Raw genomic sequence first — 17,963 nt, 5'->3', positions numbered from 1 at the left:
AGCAGCTCTGCTGGGAACCCCTCCTTCAAACATTACCTCATTTGAGACCATCCCACAGGGCGATTCTGGACAAGATCAAGGGAGGCACAAAGTAGGCATGCTTTATATGGAGTACCTGGTGCACAAGTACCTCGAGTACTTCCCTTCTCTCCCACTCTTCAGGGCTCCTGACCCTTCCCACCATCTTATGGAGCCCTCCTCTGCCTCCTCTAAGGTCCCCATCTGAAGCCCCATTTCCCAGACTGGAAAACTGAGGCTCAGAGAAGGGCCGGAACAGTTTATAGTCAGAGCAAGGGTTGAGTGGATCCCACTCCAGTCTCCTCTCTGTCCTCCTCCCCATCCTCCCCAAGCACAGCTTCCAGGTGTCCTGTCCCCACCTGTGCCCTTTATCCCATAATCTGAACCTGGTAATCCCCGTGAGGCTGGAATCTTTGTTCCTGCTATCTCCTGGGCTGGCTGGAGTCAGGATTGTACTCTGGTAGGGTTGGGTGGCAGAGGCAAGCAGCTTGCTGTTTCCGAGCCTCTGATTCCTGCTCCAAGAAATGGGGACACCACCCCTTTGTGGCTCACAATGTGTAGAGATGCCCAGCAGATGTTTTGGGGAAAGAACTTGGCCTTGCACCCCTGTCCCCTGAACCTTTGAGTTCAGATTTTTACTTGCAGCACACTGGCCAGGGTGGCTGTAAATTTTGCGTCACCCTTCCCCAACCCCCAACTTCTCCCCCTCCCCTTGTGGAACGTACTAGGGGTCTACAGGATCCAGCACCCACTCTGTGTGACCTGAGCCAGCTCTTCAGCTTCTCTGGACACCACTGCATCTTTTGGCCCCTCCCTGCCCCCATTCTGGGCAGTTGCCTGGCAGGGAGGAGGGAGCCAGGCCCATGGGGATTGGCTGGCCCAGGCCAGCCCCTCCCAGCTGTCCCCAGGGGTAAAGAGGTCCCAGGAGGAGGGGAGAGGAGGTTGTGCAGGACAAGCTGCTGAGGACAGAAGGTGCCAGGCTGGGCACCGCAGGGCTGGGAAGGTTCTGGTCTTGGGGAGAGGTGTGCTACCTACGGCTGGGTGACTCCAAGGAGCAAGCTGGTGCAGGAACAGTGACTAATGAGTAACTGGATCCTCTGAAACCCCCCTGGGGCTTCTGGGACAGGAATTCCTGAATGCCAGCCACCTCTTGCTCCATCTCTCTCTCTCTGTCTCCCCACCTCTTCCCCTGGCCTTCCCTGGACCTCCCTCCACTCTCTGGCCCCAAGTTTACCCATGTTTGCCCCCTCCCCTGTCCCTGGGGAATCCCTTGGCCCTTTTCTCTACCTTGTGCCCATCCCACCTCTGCCTCAGCTCACCATTAGCACCCTTTTTCATCGGCCTGTAGGATGTTACTGCTCAACCTGTCATGGCTGGGACTCTGGCATGGGGCAGCCTCCCTGTGGCTAATCCTGCTTCTGGCCATGACCTCCTGGCTCCTGGCCCGTGTCCTGGCCTGGACCTACACCTTCTATGACAACTGCCACCGTCTCCAATTTTTCCCGCAGCCTCCAATGCGGAACTGGTTCTTGGGGCACCTAGGCATGGTGAGTGGGGCAGTAAGACAGATCTGGGGTGTCAGGACCAGGGCAATCAGGGTCAGGGGGCTGGGGGAGAGGGGTGGGTGGGTCTAGGACAGCAGAGAAGTGAGGGAGGCCAAGAGGAGCCCTCTTTCCTCCCTCACTCTCCAGGTCCACTTCTCTCTTCTCTGCCCTCCTCCATAACTGAGTTCTTTCTCTCATTCTTCTCCTCCCTCACCCCAGCCTGCTTTGGGTTATTTTCCTCCTTATGTTTCCTCCATTAGTGCTCTCTGGCTCCCCTGGGGGGTTCCCAGGGCAGGCTGGACAGAGCCGGACCTCCTGCCTTTCCCACAGTCTCACCCTGAACAGGGAGTGTCATCAGGGGCACAGTGCAGGGTCCCTCACCTGCTGCTGGGCCCACCTCTGCTGACCTCTGGCCAGTGCCCCCCCGTGAGGGCTGTAGCTCCCCCACTGTCTCCTCCCACCCACAGGCACACAGCTGGGCCAGAGACGTGCAGGCAGTCTCCCCAGTCCATCCCTTCCTGGGGCCCCTTCCTCTTCTTAGCTAGCCCTCTACCCCCAAGATTACCAATGGACCCCATTTGAGAAGCCTTCCTTTACATCTGCTGTGGCCCTGCTCACACTTGTAATTAAATGGTTAATCTTCCAGTCATTTGTTTATCATCCATCTCTTCCACATGATTGTAGCTCTAGAAGGCAGAACTCTAACAGCAGTGCCCAGCCCTCGAACAATAAATGTTCAAGGACCCAGTGGTTGAGGACACATCCTGGGTCTGGGTGACCATCACATCCTTTGGGCTCTCAAGGCCAAAGGGACAGGCCCTAGCCTCTCCCCTTCCCCAGACCAGTTTGGGGACAAGCATGTCTCTCCAGCTTCCCCCTCTGCTGATAGGAGAACAGCAGTTTGGAGAAGAGCTACCTTCAATTCTGCTGCTCATTAAAGTAAAATTAATTCAGAATGGGATGCTCCCAAGCTCACCATGAAGTTTCCCGAGATTCCGGGTTTTGGGGTGTCCTCAGAGGGCCCTGGAGGCCGCAGGAATGTCATAGGTCACCTGCAGTCCTGCCTCCACTTCCTATGGCTTGGCCTGTGAGAGGCTGGTCTGGTCTGGATCACTCTACCTCTCCTCCAACCCCTTTTGCTATGTGACATTGGCCTAGTCACTCTCCCTCTCTGGATCAGTTCCATGAAGCACACTGAATCCTTGTCTCAGGTTTCTTGGGGAGCAGGGAGCAGGTCACTAGGTGAAAGCAGTTGGAGAAGGCTGGGAGTCAGGCACAGCCAGAGCGTTCCGAGAACCCTAGGGGGTATTTTGGGGGTCAGGCATGAACAGGGTGTCCCTAGGAGTCTTGAGAAGATGTCTAAGCAGTTAGGCTTGGATGGGCAGGGCGTCCCAGGATGTCCCAGAGGTCATTGCTACCAGGGATTCCCGAGGACCCTAAGAAAAGTCTTGGGGTTCAGGATCAGACTGCTGGGGTGTCCCAAGGACCTGAGAGATGTCTCACCAGAAACCTCCTCCTCTTCATTGTCTCTGCACTCCTCAGCCCCTACCTGCCCTTGGCACCATGGAGGGACCCATCTATAGGTTCAGGGAGAGGATGTTACAGACACACCTGTGACCACCGAACACACAGGAGGTGCTCCATCAAGGGGAGCTGCAGTGTAATGGGCAGTCAGAGTTCATGCCTGCTCCTGGGAGGCATGCGAGGCTGGAAGGTCCCAGGTCTGCAGACTTTCCCAGGTGGTGGACCCAGAGGCTGCAGTGTGGGCTACCAGGGCCCAGAGAGAATGTGGGAACAGGACCCTGTGCTATAGCCCTGAGACCACACTGCTGTCTGCAGACGTCTCCACAGGGACCTCTCCCTGTGACTGTCCTCTCTGCTGCGGCCACACTCAGGATGAGAAAACCCATTAGCTTGAGCCAAGCTCTGTGGCTAGAGAGTGTGCCTTTCCCCTCTACTCTTGGATACACCCTTGGACTTGGAGACTGCCACAAGGACCCTCCCACCCCCGAGGGACCCTTGTTCCTTTGGACCGAGGAGGAGGAAGCAGGGAGTCCCTCCCTCAGGGCAGAATCCTGACAATCATTCAGAGCAGAGGCTGTGCCACCTCTGGAAGGTGAGAAGAGGTGGATGCTTGTGGCTTATTCTGGAGAGGTGACAACTCCTGGTTGTTTGCAGATCACCCCCACAGAGGAGGGTTTGACGGAAGTGGCTCGTCTGGTGGCCACCTACCCTCAGGGCTTTAAGAGCTGGTTGGGCCCCATCAAACCCATCATCACTCTGTGCCACCCTGACATCATTCGGCCTGTTGTTAATGCCTCAGGTACCTATGCAGAGCTTGTGGTGGTGGGTGGTGTGGCAGCATCCAAGGGCTAGTGCCCCTCTGCCCCCCAGCTTCTGGGTGGCTCCTGCAAGACCCCAGCCCCTTTCCCTCTTCTCTCAGCCTTCTTTTTCTTTCATGCATTCACCAGCCTCCATCTCCCCATCTGCAACTCCCCCTGTATTCTCAGTCCAGGGTCCAATCATGGAGGAACCCCCATCATGGGGAGGAGGATCTGGACAGAGACACCCCCAGCTTAATGTGGTCAGGAGTGGGGCCAGAGGGAGACATGGGTCGGGGCAGCCCAGAGGAGAAGAAAGGCTTCTGTTGGGGCAGACTGGAAGGTTTCCTGGAGGTATGGTTGCTGGAACTGGGTGTGGAATGTTGTGTAGGAAGTTTTTAAGCTAGGGCAGGGTGATGCGGTGGGCAGTGGTAGCTTCTGAGCCTCCTGCCAGACCTAGCCTCTGCCCACCCACCCTAGTTGCAGCACTATGAGAAGGGTTCCGGGCAACTACTTCCATGACGTCCACCTCTGGTGGGTCAGTCCCTTCTACCCTATCCTGTGACTTGTCCATCCTAAGTTCATTCCTCCCCTGCTCCAGACCCCAGATATCTCTCCTATGATACCCCACCTCATCTCTGCTCCCTTCCTTTGCCCTCTGCCTTTTGCACCCTGGACAGGCAAATGGGCAGTGTCCGACAAAGATCTTGTCTCTGTTACTAACCTGTTCAGTGACTCAGGGCAGGTAGCTGACTCTTCGGTTGCTGAGGTCCCTTTCAGCTGTGAGTGGTGGAAACACAACCATGAGTGGCCTAAGCAAAGAAAGACAATCTATTGACTGAAAAGTCCAGGGAGGGTGGCCTTCAGGCACAGCTCAATCCAGGTCTCAAGCAATGCCACCAGGAATCTGTCTTCATTTCTTGGTTCTACTTTCCTTGTCAGTTTTACCTTCAGGGAAACTCTTTCCTCACATTGTAAATGATGATCCAAGAAGCTCCATTCCAATAAGAAAGCTCGCCTTTCCCCCAGAGTGCTCACTAATTCCCACTACCTCCCAAGACAATTGCTGAAACTCTACTTGCCCAGTCTTGGTGGGTACAGGGCTCTCAGAGCTGTTGTTTTGGGGACACAAGCAACTCAGTGCCTAAGAACTCAAGATCTAGATTCAGACAGACCTGGGCTCAGGTCCTAGGCAGTCTCTTACTAGATGACTGCTGCCCACAGCTTGCTGACGCTGAGCCCTGGTGCTGCCTTCAGCTGGTGGGTGACGAGGTGGGCAGACAGGAGAACTGTGGGGAGGGTCTGCTGCCTCTGATGCACCTGGACCCAACTGCCTGACCCTGGTCATGTCTGGTCATGTCTAGAGCAGGTTTGGGTATGATTCCTGCTGTGTGCCCACTTCGGGTGTATGTTTGCACCTGGGACCATTTGGAGATGGTCTCGATCACATCTGGGCTCAGTTGTAGCCCAGGACATCAGGGCCTGTCGGGGTCTGTCTGAGATGCCATTTGAGATTGTCTGTGTGTCCTGTTGGTCATGTTGGGGCCATGTTTGGGCTTGTCTATGTCAGGGCTGGGCTGTGTCTGGGACCCAGGGTCCTCTGTGAAGTGTCTGGGAGGTTATTTTAATCTTGTGTGAGACAGGTCTAAGGTATGTCCAGTCACACCTGGGCCATATCTGGGATATTAATGAGACCATATTTAAATTCTGTCTGGGACTTGTTTGTGGGATATTCTGAGGTCACGTCAGATGGCTCTGGTCCATATCAGAGCATGCTATGTCATGTTACAGACATGTTAGTCTGTGTCTGGTTTGTTGTGGCCATAGTGGGGCATGTTAGCAGATTCTTGGGTCATGTCAGCCATCTCAGCTCCGTGTCAGAGCATGTTATGTCATGTTATGGACATGCCAAGGTGTGCCATGTATGTTGTTGCCATGTTGGGACATGTTGGTCTCATATCAGCTGTTTCAGGTCCGTGTCAGGAGATGTCAGAGCAGACTGGGCCATGCCAGGGTGTCCTCGGCCCATGTGATGCATTTTGTAGGGTATTGGGCTGTTCTCGGTGTTTCAGAAATGTTGGATGTGGAGGAGACAAGTCCAGGCATGTTGTAATGTCTTGTGCCATGTTAGGGTGTGTCTAGCATTTTGGAGTGTCTTTGTGAGCTCTGCCTTTGCTCTACTTTTGCCTCTTCAGCCTGTTCTGGTCTGCCCTTGCCTCTTCCCTGTTTCCTCTGCCCTTAGCCCCATTCTTGTTGTACTGTGCTTCGAGGGGGGTGCACACCCCTGGCTGGGAGCCCACACCCCACCCAGAGTCCCTCCCTTACCCCTCTCCATGGCCCCTAATGGCACTCGTTCATATCAGCTGCCATCGCACCAAAGGAAGTGGTCTTCTACGGTTTCCTGAAGTGCTGGCTGGGTGAGTAACTATGGGTGAAGGGGACTGGGGACAATCTTGGGGTTCAGAGGAAGGTGTTACCCTTGCCCAATGCCCATGGCTGCCCCTACTAGGGGATGGGCTCCTGCTGAGTGGCGGTGACAAGTGGAGCCGCCACCGCCGCATGCTGACACCTGCCTTCCACTTCAACATCCTGAAGCCCTACATGAAAACCTTCAACGAGAGTGTGAACATCATGCATGTGAGTCCCATGAACACAGAGTCCCTGATGGAGCCTTGGGGAGAGGGGCTACAAACATCTGGTCTGGAGTCGTGGCTCTGCTTGGTGGCTGTGGGGCCATTGCTCTTCCTCTCTAAGCCTCAGCTTCCTCATCTGTAAATTAAGAATAATGAACTCCACTTTGAACGGTGTTCAAGATGACAAAAGGAAATAATGTTCCTGGCTTAGAATGTGTTAGTGCCTATATTCACCTCTCTGAATCCTGATACAGTGTTGATGATAGTGGTGAAAATTTTATAGTAGCTATTGCTGAGTAACGAACCACTTCGTAACTCACTTTCTTAAAATAATTAGCATTTGCTATTGCTCATGAGTCTACTGGTCAGCTGGGCCATTCTTCTGGTCTTGGCTGGGTTCCCTTATGCATCTGTGGTCCGGTATGGATCAGGTAGGCAGCTCTTCTGATCCAGCCTGGGCTCTTTCACATGTTTGGGGCTTGGCTGGCTGCAGGCTGATCTAGGATGACCTCGTCTAGGACAACTGGTCTCCTCTATGTGGTTTCTCACACTCAAGCTGGCAGCCTAAGCTTGTTCACATGGTGAAGGCATGGCTCCAAGAGAGTGAGATTAAGCTCCAATGCCTCTTGAGGTCTAGGTTTAGAATTATAACACCATCATTTCCACCAGGTTCTGTTGGCTACAGCAAATCCCATGGCCATCCCAAAAGGTGGGGGAATAGGTGCCACCTCCTAATGGAAGCTGCTGCAAAGTCTCATTGCAAAGGGAGTGGATATAGGGACAGGTAAAGAATAGGAAAGAAGTGTCCGGGATTTGCAAGCTGATAAGTTAGCTTGTTACTATTTCATGGATTCTACTAGAAGACAGGAGTTTCCTGTGTCAGAGACAGAGAACTTTTTTATTCACAGCACACAGGCAGCATGAGCTCATGTTTGTTTGAATCTTTTCCCCAAACCACCCAAATCCCATGGCAGCAACACAGGTGGGCCTAGATGGATGCAGTAAGTTGTAATACTGGGAAGCAGCAGTGAGCTTAGGGAATCTGCAACTTTCATAGTAAGCAGAACCAAGCCTGATTTTTGTCCAAGGGGCAATATTTCCTCATCCCTCAGGTTGCTCGTTGCAATCACATGTCTGAAAAATGGCCCAATAAAGAGCATAAAGGCCTTGGATTCTTGTTATACCCAGGAAGAATGTACACGGACGCTAAGGGCCCATGGAGGACAGCCTCTCCTGATGTAGGGGACATTTTTGCAATTGATCTAGAATAAGGATGATGATGATGAAGATGATGCAAGCTAGTGTTTATTGAGCACTCACAATATGCTAGAAACTGTGTGTCATTTCATAACATATACTGACTAATTCAATTCTCACAATGCTATGAGGCAGAGATGATTATTTTTGCTCCGTTACAGATGATGATACTATGGCTCAGAGAGATTAGGCAGCTTGTCCAAGTTCACTCAGCTAGTAAGTGGGCTAGTAAGTGGTGAAGCTGGGATTCCAACCTGCTTTATGTGACATCAAGGAAGGTCATCTTAACTGTTAGTGAACATGTAACAGTGGGGACCCAAAGGGAGACAATGAGTTGATCAAGGGCACATAAAGCCTAAGAGGCAGAGCTGGAACTTGAACACAGGTGTCTTGACTTCCAGCAATGAGGTCTTCACATCTTAATCGTGACAGCTTCTGCTCCCACCCAAGCCTGGTCCACCTGGGGATGGGTGCCTTGGGTGGAGGACCAGGAGGTTGAGTTCTGGCTGGACTTCCTCTTGGTGATTGGGGCTGGGGAGGAGGTCCCAGAGGAGGCATATCCCAGTCCCAGCTCTGCCCCCTTTTCTGTCCAGGCCAAGTGGAAGCACCTGGTGTCTTGTGGCAGCACCCGTCTGGACATGTTTGAGCACATCAGCCTCATGACCCTGGACAGTCTGCAAAAATGTGTCTTCGGTTTTGACAGCCACTGCCAGGAGTGAGTCCTAAGCCTGGATCTGGGAACTTGGATCATTGACCCAAGGGAGTAGGAGAGGGAGGACTGACCAGGGCAATCAGAAGAGCCTTCCTGGAGGAGGTGGATCAGAGCTGGGCATTGAAGAACAGGGAATGGGAGAGAAAGAAAGGTCCTTTCAGGTAGATAGAAATGTTTGAGTAAAGGTAAGAAGGCTAGGATGAGCAGAGCATGTGTCACAGACAGTGAGGGGCCACCTTGGAAATGAGGCTGGAGAGGGAGGTAGGGGCTAGATCTTAAGGATATTAAAAAGCTATCTAAAGAGGTATGGACTTCACCTTGGGGTCTCCCTGGAGCCATGGCAGACATTTGAACATAGTCAGAGCTGAGTTTTAGAAATCTGTGTCTATGGAAGACTATCATGTAGTCACTGAATGGTGTTGATGTTGGATAGAGGAGATCAGGCAGGAGGCTGGGCCCATGGACAAGTTGGGAGAGGATGAAGTGTGAGCTGCATGAACAGTTTGGGAAGGAGAAGGGGCTGGTGAGAGTGATGATGAGCATGATTTCCAAGCTCTCCCTGGTGACTGCAGGCAGCTCCCAGGGATGAGGATGTGGGAAGAGAAGAAAATGTGGACAGTCATACTCCTGGCTCATTCCCACCATGCATCTTTGGGGCCATCTTCTCCTGGATGTTTAGTTTCATGATGAGAGGTAGAGGCTGGCTCCTGGGTAGGAGATGTACCCTGGGCTTTCAGTATGTGAAGTTATTGCCTTCCTTCTTGCCCTTGTTCTGCAGGAAGCCCAGCAAATATATTGCTACCATCTTGGAGCTCAGTGCCCTTGTGGTGAAACGAAATGAGCAGATCTTCCTGCACTTTGACTTCCTGTATCACCTCACTCCTGATGGGCGGCGCTTCCGCAGGGCTTGCAGCCTAGTGCATGAATTCACAGATGCTGCCATCCAGGAGCGGCGCCGTAGCCTCTCAAAACAGGGTGCTGATGGCTTCCTCAAGGCTAAGACCAAGACCAAGACTTTGGACTTCATTGATGTGCTTTTGCTGAGCAAGGTGAGCGCCTGTAGGTTCTGGTTTGAGAAGTGGGCAAGATCTCAATTTCAAATGTCAGATAGAGGAGCTTGAATGTGATCTATAGGGTACTGGGGAGCTATGGAAGGTTCTTGAAGAAGGGAGGGCCATGTATGAGGTGTTTTAGAGATGACTCTATGGAATGCAACCTGCAGGGACCGCTAAATATGAAACTGCGAAGAGCCTGAGATTTTACTCTACTTACAAACTAGTAAGTTACACAGCCACGGTGTGTGTGTGTGTGTTTATTTACTATATAACATATAATATAGTTGTTATGGAGCCCTGGTGGTGCAGTGGTTGAGAGCTACGGTGAGCTATGGCTGCTAACCAAAAGTTCGGCAGTTTGAATCCACCAGTCGCTCCTTGGAAACCCTATGGGGCAGTTCTACTCTGTCCTATAGGGTTGCTATGAGTCAGAATCGACTTGGCAGCAATGGTCTTCTCTTCTTCATAGTGGTTATTAGTGTCACTCCTACTCATATGTATAACCCTTATCTATAACAGAATGATGAAACGTTGCCCAGTCCTGTGCCATCTTCACAATTGTTGGTGTGCTTGAGTCCATTGTTGTGGCCACTGTGTATTCTGAGTGACTTCCAACCTAGGGGGCTCATCTTCCAGCACTATATTGGACAATGTTCTATTGTGATTCAAAGGGTTTTCACTGGCTGATTTTCAGGAGTAGATTGCCAGTCCTTTCTTCCTAGTCTGTCTTAGTCTGAAAGCTCTACTGAAACCTGTCCACCACGTTTGACCCTGTCAGTATTTGAAATAACGGTGGCATAGCTTCCAGCAACATAGCAACACGTAAGTCACCACAGTACAACAGATTGACAGATGGGTAGCGGATATGTATACATGTATTTATATATTTTATATTAGACTCCTAAATCAGAGTAGACCATTTATTTCACAGTAATAACAACATCCATAGCAGCATCATAGTGCTGGTTCCCCATTTCCAAACTATTCCGAGGCCCACATGACGTGGGCCCAATTTTTCAACTACATGCCACAGAGTTTGCACCATAGGAGATGATCCCAACATTATCAGTCTTTTAGTTTATGTAGAACAGGTGGCACATCTGCCCTCCTCTCTTCAAAGACATAGAGGGGAGAGGGGTAGTGACCTTTATTCTGGAGTATAAACAAATACTCTCCAGAGAGAGGGCAAAGTCTCTAGGTTTACAACCCCTGACATGTAAGCAAAAACCTCTCAGGGAGATAAGACTGGAGTGTATGGACTTACTACCCTAGGTTGTGAGCAAATGGCTCTGGAGCAATCCTCAGTCTCTAACATCCAGGGATAGCTGTTGTTCAACATAACCTAGGTTGCCTTCGAAAGCTGTGCAATGAATCAGGAAGGCCAAAGAAGAATTGATGCCTTTGAATTATGGTGTTGGTGAAGAATATCAAATATACTACCATGGACTGCCCGAAAAATGAACAAATCTGTCTTGGAATAAGTACAACCAGAATGCTCCTTAGAGGCAAGGATGGTGAAACTTCTTCTCTCATACTTGGATATGTAATCAGGAGGGACCAGTCCCTGGAGAGGGACATCATGCTTGGTAAACTAGAGGGTCATCAAAAGAGAGGAAGACCCTCGATGTGTTGGACTGACACAGTGGCTGCAACAATGGGCTCAAGCATAACAGTGATTGTGAGGATGGAGCAGGACTGGGCAGTGTTTCATTCTGTTCTACACAGGGCCACTACGAATTGGAACTGACTTGAGGGCACCTAACAACAAGGTTGCCGGTGATTTTTTTTTTCTCAGAAAGCCCTCATCATGGAGAAACATGGAAATATTAATGGAGCATTCAGTTCTCCCACTAGGGATAAAAGAGATGGCAAGGAGAACAGGGAGGAGGCCTGTGGGGTGGGGGGGCTTTAGAGATGGTGAGAAAGGGGTGGTCTAGGACTGCAGGGTAGGCTTGGATTTCTAGATGGAAGATGAATCTTTGCAGATGGTCTCAACTGGAGTGTTGTTTCCCACTCATGGTGACTCCGTGCCCAACAAAACGAAATGTTGCCCAGTCCTGCATCACCTTCACAATAGTTGGTGTGTTTGAGTCCATTGTTGTGGCCACTGTGTATTTTGAATGTCTTCCAACCTAGAGGACTGATCTTATAGCATTACATTGGATAATGTTCTGTTGTGATCCTTAGGGTTTTCACTGGCTAATTTTCAGAAGTAGATATCCAGGCCTTTCTTCCTAGTCTGTCTTAGTCTGGAAGCTCCGCTGAAACCCGACCACTGTATATGATTCTGCAGGTTAGGCTCAGGGACCCTTAGAGCTGATGTGATTCAGGAATAATGGTGATCTTGCCTTCTCTCCAGGATGAAGATGGGAAGGAGTTGTCAGACGAGGACATCCGAGCTGAAGCCGACACCTTCATGTTTGAAGGTGAGGATTCCAGCATGGGATTGCATTGGGGGCAGGAGTCTCTCCTTCCCGGGGACTTGGTGGGTGGACCTTGGACAGCTGTATTCTTCTCTACCCTCTTCCATCCTCCTTGAGGACCTCAATGCAAGGGAGCTGTCTGTCCTCTGGTGCTGAAGCAGCCCAGTGACCCAAATCCGTCTGGCTGCCCTCAGGCTATGACACCACAGCCAGTGGCATCTCCTGGGTTCTATACAACCTCGCCAAGCACCCAGAATACCAGGAGCGTTGCCGGCAGGAGGTCCGAGAGCTCCTGAGGGACCGCCAAGCAGAGGAGATTGAATGGTGAGTGCAGACACTCATGACTTGTCCCACAAGCACCTTTCCTTGGCTCTCGTGGGGATGGGGGAAGGTCTTTCTATTGATTCTGCCCTAATTGCTTAGTGAGAATAGGAGCAGAGGCCAGATGCAGGCCTGGTCAGGAGGGGAAAGGTTGTGGATTTTGGTCAGGAAGACCTGGTCTGTTGGGAGAATAACGACAATGTATGAGGGTGGATGTCACTTAGTACGTGTTCAGTAAATGAACATCCCCTCCTTCCCCTTGTTTTTCTCCTTGAAATCACATTTTTTTCCAAAGGTCTTTACTCCCCTGGATGTTTGCCCTTCTCCTGTCTCCCAATTTCTATTCTATTGTCCAGTCCAGGGATTCACATGGGACATCGGGGATAAAAGTCTTCCATTTCTTGTCCAGGAACACCTGCATTATTATCAGTCCAGTCCTCACCCAGCAGACACTGCTTTACTGTGTCCAACTCAATCTCCATGCCAAATGCTGTGCCCAGCTCCTTTCTGTGTGCTGAAGTCCCAGGAAGGACCCATTCCCAGGCCCTGTGTTTTAGGAGTTCCCAGCCTGGTGTGGGAGCAGTCACAGGCCAGGACAGTCCCAGCTTACATGAATAGGACTGGAGTTCAGAAAGAAGAAACCAGGCTGGGGGCGTGATGGAGATGTCTCAACTGAGACCTGGAATGATTATTAGTAACCATTTAGGTGCAATTGGAAAGAGTGCTCTAGGTCAAGGAAACAGTCTGGGCAAAGGCCAAAGAAAGAGAGAGAGAGACAGAGAAAGAGGGGGAGGGGAAACAGAAGAATCTAATTAGTTAGATAAAGTATCAAACAAACAAGCAAACAAAAAATCAAAGCAATTTCTGTCAAGTTGATTCCGACTCATGGTGACCTCGTGTGTCAGAGTAGAACTGTTCATAGGGTTTTCAATGGCTGTAATCTTTTGGAAGTATTTTTTTCAGATTACTTATAAAAATTCATTATATATGAAAAATTAATCCTTTTTCTGTTTTGTGTTGCTAAAGATTGCCTTTTGACTTTTTTGAACTTTTTGTTAATTTTTATGAAGTCAAATTTATCCATCTTTTCTTTTACAGCCAAACTATCCATCTATTCTCCAGGGTTCTGTGGGACTGCCTTGTTTACTAGATGTTAAGTTTTTACCTATTCATGTGTCTGTCTCTAGCTTTCTAGTCTGTCCCCTGATTTGATTATCCTGCTCTCGCAACAGTATCACACTGTTCTGTTTACCACAGCTTTGTAATAGGTCTTAAAGCTGGTAGAAAGTTTCCTGTCTTTGATCTTCAATTTTTAAATTATCCTAGCTTTTCAAGATCTTTTATTCTTCCAGAAAAAATTTAGAGTAAGTTTCTCAAGTTCCTAAGAAAATCAGCTAGACTTTTATTTGTACTGAATATATGATACAGTTGTAGAAAATAGAACACTTTTCGATATTAAAACATACTATTCCAGAATATAGAATGGATATCTAGCTACTCAAACAACCTTATCAGCTCTTAATAGACTAGAAAATGTCTGCTTAGAGATCTTATGCAGGCTTTGTTAAATGAATCATTTGATATTTTTGTCACTACGGGGTATAGTATCTTCTATTGGTATTTCGTTTGGATTGAGTGAGATTTATCAGTGCATTTGGAATATAGAGCTTTCACATGTCTTGTTAAATTTAATCCAGGTATTTTATATTACTATTATTAGCATCTTTTGTTTTCTTTATTACTAGTTAGTATTATTATCTCTTATAAGTGGTTAGTACTATATACATACCAGTTATCGACATAGAAAAATTTATGATTTATGTATATAAATTTTGTGCCCAGTGAACTTAGTAAATGCTTAGGATGTTGTCTCATATCTGTTGGGGAAAATGTGGATCATTTAATAAAAAACCCTTGGGATTATTGGGAAGTTTCTTAGAAAAAAGTTAATTCAATCTGCTGCTCATTTCTTATAACAAGATAACATCCAGATGAATGCAAGATTTAAAATTTAAAGAGGAAGTCTTAAAAACTCTAGAAGAACTCATGTGAAAGTTATTTTATAGTGAAGGCCCTATTCTGACACAAGTTTAAGGAGGTATACAAGAAGAGATGGATATACTTTTCAAATGAAAAAGCTACAGAGCAGTGGGTATAGTATATAGTATGCTGCTACACCCTCTCCTCACCTGTTAACATTGTTAAGTTCCAAAGACTAGGTTATTATGCAAAATTGGCATTATCTGAAAATGGAGGATGACCACATCAGATCACAAAAACAGAGGATGACTACATCATTACGTAACTGTCAAACCTCTGAGAATCATGGCCCAACCAAAGTGATACATAACCTTAACCATCAAATCCAGCGTTACTCTCGCCTCGCACCTGGGCATTTGTTGCTGCCAGACATACATCACTAATGTGAAAAATAGTCGGATAGTAGATTTTTTACTATTGTCGTAAATGCAAAATGTTGGATAATGAGATAGTCGATAAGTGAGGAGAAGGTAGACATAGTTTTTTGAGATGCAGAAAAGCATCTCTGGAAGGACACATAAAGAAATAATAACCTGGGCAACCTGTGGGGAGGGAATGTATGTGGTGCTGGGCTACAAGGGTGTTCTTTCATAGTTTTTGAAATTTGAACCATTTGACTGTATCAGCTATTTAAAAATATAAACAGTCATACAAAAAGAAGCAGATTAAAAAAATTCAGCCACCTCACTGAATCCTTAGTGTCCGTGGGTGGTGAAAATAACACACTCAGCTTCTGACTGTAAGTTTGGAGGCTCAGTTTCACCCAGAGGTGCCTTGGAAGAAAGGCATGGTGATCTGCTTTGGAAAAATCAGTCATTGGACATCTTATGGAGTACAGGTCTACTCTGACACACATGGGGTCTCCAGGAGTCAGAATCGACCCAATGGCAACTGGAACTGGTTACTGAATCCTCACTGTTTACAAAAGTTTCCAGTCAATTCTCTTGTGCTTTCCAAATATAAAACCACTATCTGCCAGTACAGATACATTTCCCCCACATTTCTAATAACTATGCTCTTTTTTTTCTTTGTCTTATTGCATCAGCTACTATCTCTAGTACAATGTTAAGTAAGAGAAGAATTTGGATATGTTTACTTTGTTTCTTACTCATTTGCCTTTGGTCGCATAGTGGTTAAGAGCTATGGCTGCTAACCAAAAGATTGGCAGATCGAATTCACCAGGTGCTCCTTGGAAAACCTATGGGGCAGTTCTACTCTGTACTACAGGGTCACGATGAGTCAGAATCCACTCAACGGCAATGGGTTTGGTTTTTTTTTGTTTTTTTTTTTACCACAAAGAATATTTTCTTTTTCTGCAAATTTGTCAACCTTTTCAGGGATGGCTTTTGGGTGTTGTGATTTGCTCAGACAGTCTGCTAAAACACCTCTGTAAATTTTCTCTTGTACTTGTGTAATATTGCTTTTCTAATGCTTAATCTTTTTTTTTTTTTAAATTTTACTGTGGTGAAAATATACATGATGAAACATACACCATCTCAACAATTTCTACATGTACAATTCAGTAACATTGTTTACATTCTTCAAGCTGTGTGACCATTCTTGCTATCCTTTTGCAAATCATTTCACCACCATTAACATAATCTCAAGGTCCCCTAAGCAAAAATTGTCCCCTGTCCTCCTCCCTCCAACCCCTGGTAACCACTAGTAATTTTTGGTTTCCAAATGTTTTGCTTATTTCATATGTGAGACCATACCCTATTTGTCCTTTTGTGACTGACTTATTTTGCTCAGCATGATGTTTTCAAGGTTCATCCAAGTAGTGGCATGCATCAGGACTTCATTTCTCTTTATGGCTGAATAGTATTCCACTGTGTGTATATACCATATTTTGTTAATCTATTCATCTAATGTTTAATCTTTGACCAATATAGAATTTACCTTGTTATAAGGAATGAGGGTCAGAGAGGTAGTAAAAAAGTGTCACCAGGTAGCAGGGACCTGGGGAGTCTTTGCTGTCAGGTTAATTGTTGGGGGGCCGGGGCTCTTTAGGGACGACCTGGCCCAGCTGCCCTTCTTGACCATGTGCATCAAGGAGAGTCTGCGGCTACATCCTTCAGTCACCGCCGTCTCGCGCTGCTGTACCCAGGACATAGAATTTCCAGATGGCCGGGTCATCCCCAAAGGTGCCCACAATGGCAAGGGGGAGGTCCTGGGCAGGAAGGGAAGCCCACCAGGCAGCGGAGATCTCGTCTTGACTGCCCCCTCCTCCCACAGGTGTTACCTGCCTCATCAGCATCTTCGGGACCCATCACAATCCCTCTGTGTGGCCGAACCCTGAGGTGCCACCCTCCCCCACCCATCCTTATCCACTGCAGGAACCTGGGGAAGAGGCGGGGTCCCGAGCAGGGAATCAGACACCGCATCTGGCATTATACGCACATCTGCCTTTCCAGGGTGGTCTGTCTTGGGAGACCTTTCCCAGCAGCCCTGTCTCCCCACCCCCAGGTCTATGACCCCTTCCGCTTCGACTTAGAAAACACTCAGAAGAGGTCGCCTCTGGCTTTTATTCCCTTCTCTGCGGGTCCCAGGTGAGATCTGCTGGTAACTGAGGAAGGACGGGGGTGGGGGTGGGCGTCTGGAACTTCCTCTAGGTCTGATTGTGTGTTGGGGGGAGTTTCAGATGGTCCAAGTTCCAGCCCCCTTCCCTCCCCTCCCTGGGAGGTTTGGACAAGCAAGGATCTGGGGGAAAGGAGGTGGGATCCAAGGACGGTTCCCCGGGTGCTCAGAGCCCTTCCCCCATCTGCTGTTCTGAGTGGGCAGTTGGAGTCTGGGCTAAGCTCAGGAGACGCGAAGACCTCGTGGGGATCCCGGTGCGGTCAGCCCCCTTTTATCCCTCAGGCTGATCAAGGCGGAGATGGGGGTCCTGGGCCGGGTTCCAGGCACAATGGGAGCCGGATGAGGGTCCTCGGCTAACTCAGACCCCGCCTGGTCCGCAGGAATTGCATCGGGCAGTCGTTCGCCCTGACCGAGATGAAGGTGGCCCTGGCGCTCACGCTGCTACGCTTCCGCTTCCTGCCCGACGACACCGCGCCCCGGAGGAAGCCAGAGCTTATACTGCGCGCTGAGGCGGGGCTGTGGCTGCGGGTGGAGCCGCTGAGCGCAGGCCCGCAAAAAGAACCCACCCAGCCCTGCCCCTTAGTTTCGCCCTCACCCACCCACCTACCTTAGCGGACTCCCAGGAGTAAAACTCTGCTGTCCCTTCTGCCTGAGCTTTCCTGGGAGTCAGCAGGGGCACTTGGGGACCGCGGGGACCCGGGGGGTGGGAATGGCTGGGTGGAGTCGGGGCCGGCCTCTCTGAGCCCAAGACCCCCCACGCTGCCTACGGGTTCTCCCAGAGCCGGACCATGGAATTAACCTGTGGGCAATAGGGAGCCATGGGAGGTGTTAGAGGAGGAAAGGGACCAGGGTTGAAGATGGACTTAAAGGATAAGATTGCGGCCCTGAGACAGGGAGGGGAATCCATAGTGGCAGATGCCTTCCTCTGGGCTGCAAGTATTCACCAAAACGAAGGCCCTTGATTAGCCCAGCACACAAGGGGAGAGGATTCTTGCAGCCCACACCCAGGCAGCCTGTCTAGGACTCTTAGTTTCCTCCCTGCTGTTGCCAACGACCACACCC

General features: G+C 49.3%; 1 protein-coding gene across 1 annotated transcript; it reads left to right on the top strand.

Moving 5' to 3' along the window:
- Nucleotides 1–1,367: 1,367 nt before the first annotated feature.
- On the top strand, nt 1,368–17,513 carry LOC101357154 (phylloquinone omega-hydroxylase CYP4F2-like). The gene is made up of 12 exons (XM_004384521.1): nt 1,368–1,565; nt 3,741–3,885; nt 6,247–6,300; nt 6,393–6,520; nt 8,367–8,488; nt 9,264–9,534; nt 11,900–11,966; nt 12,158–12,287; nt 16,335–16,468; nt 16,560–16,624; nt 16,791–16,873; nt 17,282–17,513. The coding sequence occupies exons 1-12, from the start codon at nt 1,368–1,370 to the stop codon at nt 17,511–17,513; spliced, it is 1,629 nt and encodes a 542-aa protein (XP_004384578.1).
- Nucleotides 17,514–17,963: the final 450 nt, after the last annotated feature.

The sequence above is a fragment of the Trichechus manatus genome, unplaced genomic scaffold (genome assembly GCF_000243295.1).
Source record: "Trichechus manatus latirostris isolate Lorelei unplaced genomic scaffold, TriManLat1.0 scaffold00122, whole genome shotgun sequence".
Taxonomy (NCBI): Eukaryota; Metazoa; Chordata; class Mammalia; order Sirenia; family Trichechidae; genus Trichechus; species Trichechus manatus.
Note: the sequence above shows the minus strand (reverse complement) of the source record. Positions and strands in the feature narration are given on the sequence as shown.

Bases quoted from the DNA above. Each gene is read 5' to 3' on its own strand.
- LOC101357154 (XM_004384521.1), top strand. From the start codon at position 1,368: ATGTTACTGCTCAACCTGTCATGGCTGGGACTCTGGCATGGGGCAGCC. The intron at 6,521-8,366 runs GTGAGTCCCATG...TTTTCTGTCCAG, and splicing joins AGAGTGTGAACATCATGCAT to GCCAAGTGGAAGCACCTGGT. The intron at 8,489-9,263 runs GTGAGTCCTAAG...CTTGTTCTGCAG, and splicing joins TTTGACAGCCACTGCCAGGA to GAAGCCCAGCAAATATATTG.